The sequence below is a fragment of the Triticum aestivum genome, chromosome 3B (genome assembly GCF_018294505.1).
Source record: "Triticum aestivum cultivar Chinese Spring chromosome 3B, IWGSC CS RefSeq v2.1, whole genome shotgun sequence".
In the NCBI taxonomy this organism is placed as follows: Eukaryota; Viridiplantae; Streptophyta; class Magnoliopsida; order Poales; family Poaceae; genus Triticum; species Triticum aestivum.
In genome coordinates, this window is record NC_057801.1 from 96,966,465 (window position 1) to 96,970,488 (window position 4,024).

At 54.9% G+C, this 4,024-nt stretch overlaps 1 protein-coding gene across 1 annotated transcript; it reads right to left on the reverse strand.

Moving 5' to 3' along the window:
- Positions 1-1,328: 1,328 nt before the first annotated feature.
- LOC123064948 (uncharacterized) lies at positions 1,329-2,276 on the reverse strand. The gene has a single exon (XM_044488335.1). The coding sequence runs from the start codon at positions 2,205-2,207 to the stop codon at positions 1,608-1,610; it is 600 nt and encodes a 199-aa protein (XP_044344270.1). The 5' UTR covers positions 2,208-2,276; the 3' UTR covers positions 1,329-1,607.
- Positions 2,277-4,024: the final 1,748 nt, after the last annotated feature.

A 4,024-nucleotide genomic window follows, 5' to 3' on the forward strand; every position in this document is an offset into this window, starting at 1 on the left:
TGATCTTTCTTCTAGGCCAAACTACACCCTTAAATTATTCCTTTATAGAACGAATTGCGCCTTTCTATGCTTTTTTGCATTTAGTCTATCATGTAACACCAGTCTTAGAAATATTTTTTTAGAAGGATTTTTCCTTCCTTTTTTTTGTTTTTTATTTCTTCTTATGGTTACCCTACTCTTAGAATTTTTGTTCTTCCTTGTATTCAATTTCATTGCCACTTTTTTCAATTTTTGTGTATTTCTTCTTTTAGGCAACACCACTCTAATGATTTATTTCCATTGGAAGGAACTTGATCTTCTATGTTTTCGACTTTTTTCATTTGTTTTGTAGGTAACATCACTCTTCGAATTATTCCTTTGTCATGTTAAAAATTATGTATTTTTTTATATGTTTGTTCATTTCTAATCTACATTATAGTTTCTCCATATTTTGTGTTTGTTTGATTCTTCTTGTAGGGTACACAATTTACCCTTAGACTGTTGAATAATCTGAATGGATTCTTTTTTAGCATTTTATTTTTCATGCTTTATTTTGATTTGTAACAAAAAAAATTATTGGCCAGAAGCCCTTACATAGTTTACCATCTTGCACTTACTACCAAAAAATGGCTATAAAATAATCTCAGCATAATTCAAATTGGTATTATAAACCAAGTGTTAGATGTACAGACATATCACTAATTAGCAGTTTACAGTATGATTGGTTACCTCAAGTTACAAACATATTACTAATTTAGTAGTAGTTTACAGTATGATATAGCTTTGCTATAGTGGATTTTAAAGGCTGCATTATTTTTTCATGGTACCTTATTTTTTCCTTGATATTAGTTTGCTTCCCTTCAGACGTAAAATGTGTTTGTTTTTATTTGTTCATTTCTTCATGGAATTTATTTTCTTTTCTTCGTCAGTGTGCAATTCTTCCTGTTGGTTGCATAGTTTATCCTTGGTTGCTTCCATAATTTGAACATATATATTTTTTCATCCTCAAAATATATAGGTATTTGAATTTTCATGTAATGATTTTTTTTATGGTTCAGAATCACTTACAGATTACCATCTCAATTCAAAAAAGAAAAAAAAAACCTCGCGGATAGAAAAAGAAGCGAGTGGAACATGAAAAAACCTCACGGATAGGTGCTCCCAAAGTTTACAGCCCAGAAACAACGACCCAAGCACCTATTCGATGCCTACCTGACTTTTTTCTTGGAAACGACAATGCAATCAGGCCCTAATCATTGCCTCTTTACATCAGTAACTAATCAAGATTCAAGAGATTGAGTACTTACACTAATCAAGCAAAGAGATGTTCTCAGCTGTATCTAACTGATCAAGATTCAAGAGAAGCCTGAGTCGATCGACTTGATCCACCGATCGAGCATTACAGATCGACGTGCAGTTTTGGATCAAATCTTTGAGCACAAACTGAAACTATAGTAGTGCTAGTGCATCGTAATCACAGTTGACAGATCGACATAGCACCTGAACCTTGATGGACGGAAAACCGAGACCTGGGAGAATTCAGCTCCTGCAGCTGCAGGTATCGATCGATGAACAAAACAGAAGAGAGATTGGTGATCGGCCGAGTCATTGCTTCGCCGCCGCGCCCGCTACCAACCATGCAGAAGCATCCAGGCGTCGGAGTACTGGGCGGTAATGGCCGGGCGCATCTGCCGCACCGCGGCTTCCGCCATGGCCAGATCGTCGATCGCGCGGCGCAGGAGCTGCTCGGCCGCGGGCGCCCAGGCGTGGGAGACTGCTTGCGGCGACGGAGGCCTGAGCATGGCCTGGAAGACGCTGAAGGCCGCATGGCCGTGCGACCTCGCGGAGAGCAGGCGCTGCAACGCCGTCTCCGCGTGGCGGGCGGCGTCGGCGCGGTGGAGTTGCCACCTGTCCCACCGCGACAGCGCGTTGCCCTGGAGCCCGATGCGCGCAACGCAGAGGGAGAAGACGTTGCCCAGTACGGCCTGGAACCTGCTGAAGCGCTTGATCCGGCGGATGGCGAGGTCGATGATGGGGCCGCCTGCTGAAGCGCCCTGGCCGGCGTTGGGCGGCGGGTGCACGCCCGGGCCGAATCCGCGGCAGTCCTCGGCGGCCAGGCCGTACTGCTGGCGGGCGCCAGCGATGCCCTCCGCTATCGCGTTCGTCTCGTTGATGTAGGTGAAGCTGCGAGCCGCCGCCTCCGCCGCCATGTTCCTCCACTCCGCCATTGCCGGCGTCGGTGCGCTCTCTCTCTCTCTCCTCCGGCGTGAGGAGACGTGAGGCTATCTGTTAGGGCATCTTCAGCCATTGGCCCCCCAAGGGGCGTCTAAAAGCGCCGTCTGAGGGTGAGCCGGCGCAAAAAATGACCCTGAGGCGATTCGGTCCCCAGCCGTCGGCCCCCAGGCGCGTATAAAAAAAACTGGCCGTTCGGCGAAGTTATGATAGAAAGTAGTTAAATTTCAGCTTATAAACATGGCAAATTTCAGCGAAATTCGCGCATTTTCATTACATTAACCTAATCTAAAAAAGAAAAGGGCTGAAGTCGTCGCCGCCATCGTCGTCGTCGGCCATCTCCTCCTTGACGCGGGCGCCCCTGCTGGACCCGGCGTCGCCATGGCGGGCTGGCGGTGGTGCGTCGTCGTCGTCGTCGTCGCTGTCGTGTAGGACGACGACCCCGTCTTCATCGCGGCCGCGTCGGCGCTCCTCGAAGCGGCGCAGGGCGGCGCGCTGGCGCTCCTTCACCTTCTCCCGGCGCGCCTTCTCCATCGCAATGGAGTCCTGGCGCGCCCATTCTAGGGCCGCGTCATCGTCGTCGAACTCCGGCGCCAGCCCCGGCTCCGTCTTCACCGGCGTCAGCCCCGACTCCGTCTTGGGCTTGACGAAGCGCGGAGGAGTCGACGAGGAGGAGGCGCGCCGGCCGCCCTCGTTGATGACGATGCCGGTGCTGCGAGCGCGCCGGCCGAGCGGCGACTCCGCCGCGGGCTCGGCCTTGACGCCGAGCAGGGCCGGAGTGCCGGAGGAGTGCGATGAGGATCGGGAGGAGGAAGAGGAGGAGGAGGACCCGAACCTCCTTGGCGCCCATGGCCCCACGCGTCGGTGCTGCGCCGGGGGGTACGCCAACGGCGGGTCGTTGCCGCCCTCGAGGTACGTGAGCATGCCCTCGAGTGTGCGGCCGGGGACGCCCCACCAGAGGTGGCGCCCCTCGCTGTTCTGCCGGCCGCCGACCACCGGCGCGCCGTTGGTGGACGCCAATCGCTGCCGCTGGCGGCGCTCGAAATACGCCGCCCAGGCCGCGTGGTTGTCGGCGGCGTACTGGGGGAGGGAGAGGTGGGCGTCGGTGAGGGACGCGTGCACGATCTCGACCTCCTCGTCGAAGTACTTCGGCTTCGCCACGGCGTCGGGCAACGGGGGAATGGGCACTCCCCCGACGCTGAGTCTCCACCCCGTCGGCCCGGCGCGCATGTCCGGCGGCGCCGGGATGTTCGCCTGGAACAGGAGTTAGGACTCCTGTTCGCGGAGCGAACGGTGGCCGAAGCCGTTGGCCGCCGCCTCGTCTCCGGGGAAGCGGGGCTGGGCGGCGGCGCTCGGGAGAGGCAGGGAGAGGGAGGGGCTGGACAGCGGCGGGGGCGGGGCTGGTGTGGGCACATGCTAGTGCAGGGCGCCGGCTTTTATAGCCGGGCCGCGCCCGTGTGTACGCGTGCGAGGGAGGAGAGGCGTCGGCGCGCCGCCCCGTGAAGCGCCGCCCATGAGGAATCAATGGCAAGGCTGACCGGCGGCAGCCTTGCCATTGATTCCCCGCGGGAACCGAGGCTATTGGGGGAAGACGAGGCGCCGAGTCACTGACGCGGCTGGCCCGCGTCTTTTTCGCGCCAAAACAGCTCGCCCCGGCGCCCCCGGGCGCCCCCAGCGCGCCGGGTTCGGGCTGGGTCCGTCGGCGCTGTTTTCAGCCCAAGCCGGCGAAAATCGCGCTCCTGAAGGCGCTACTGGTCTGTTTTTTCGGCGCCGGTGCAAAAAAATCGCCTAGGGAAGCCTTTTTGGGTCTCGG

Coding starts and splice junctions, on each gene's coding strand:
- LOC123064948 (XM_044488335.1), bottom strand. CDS start 2,207: ATGGCGGAGTGGAGGAACATGGCGGCGGAGGCGGCGGCTCGCAGCTTC.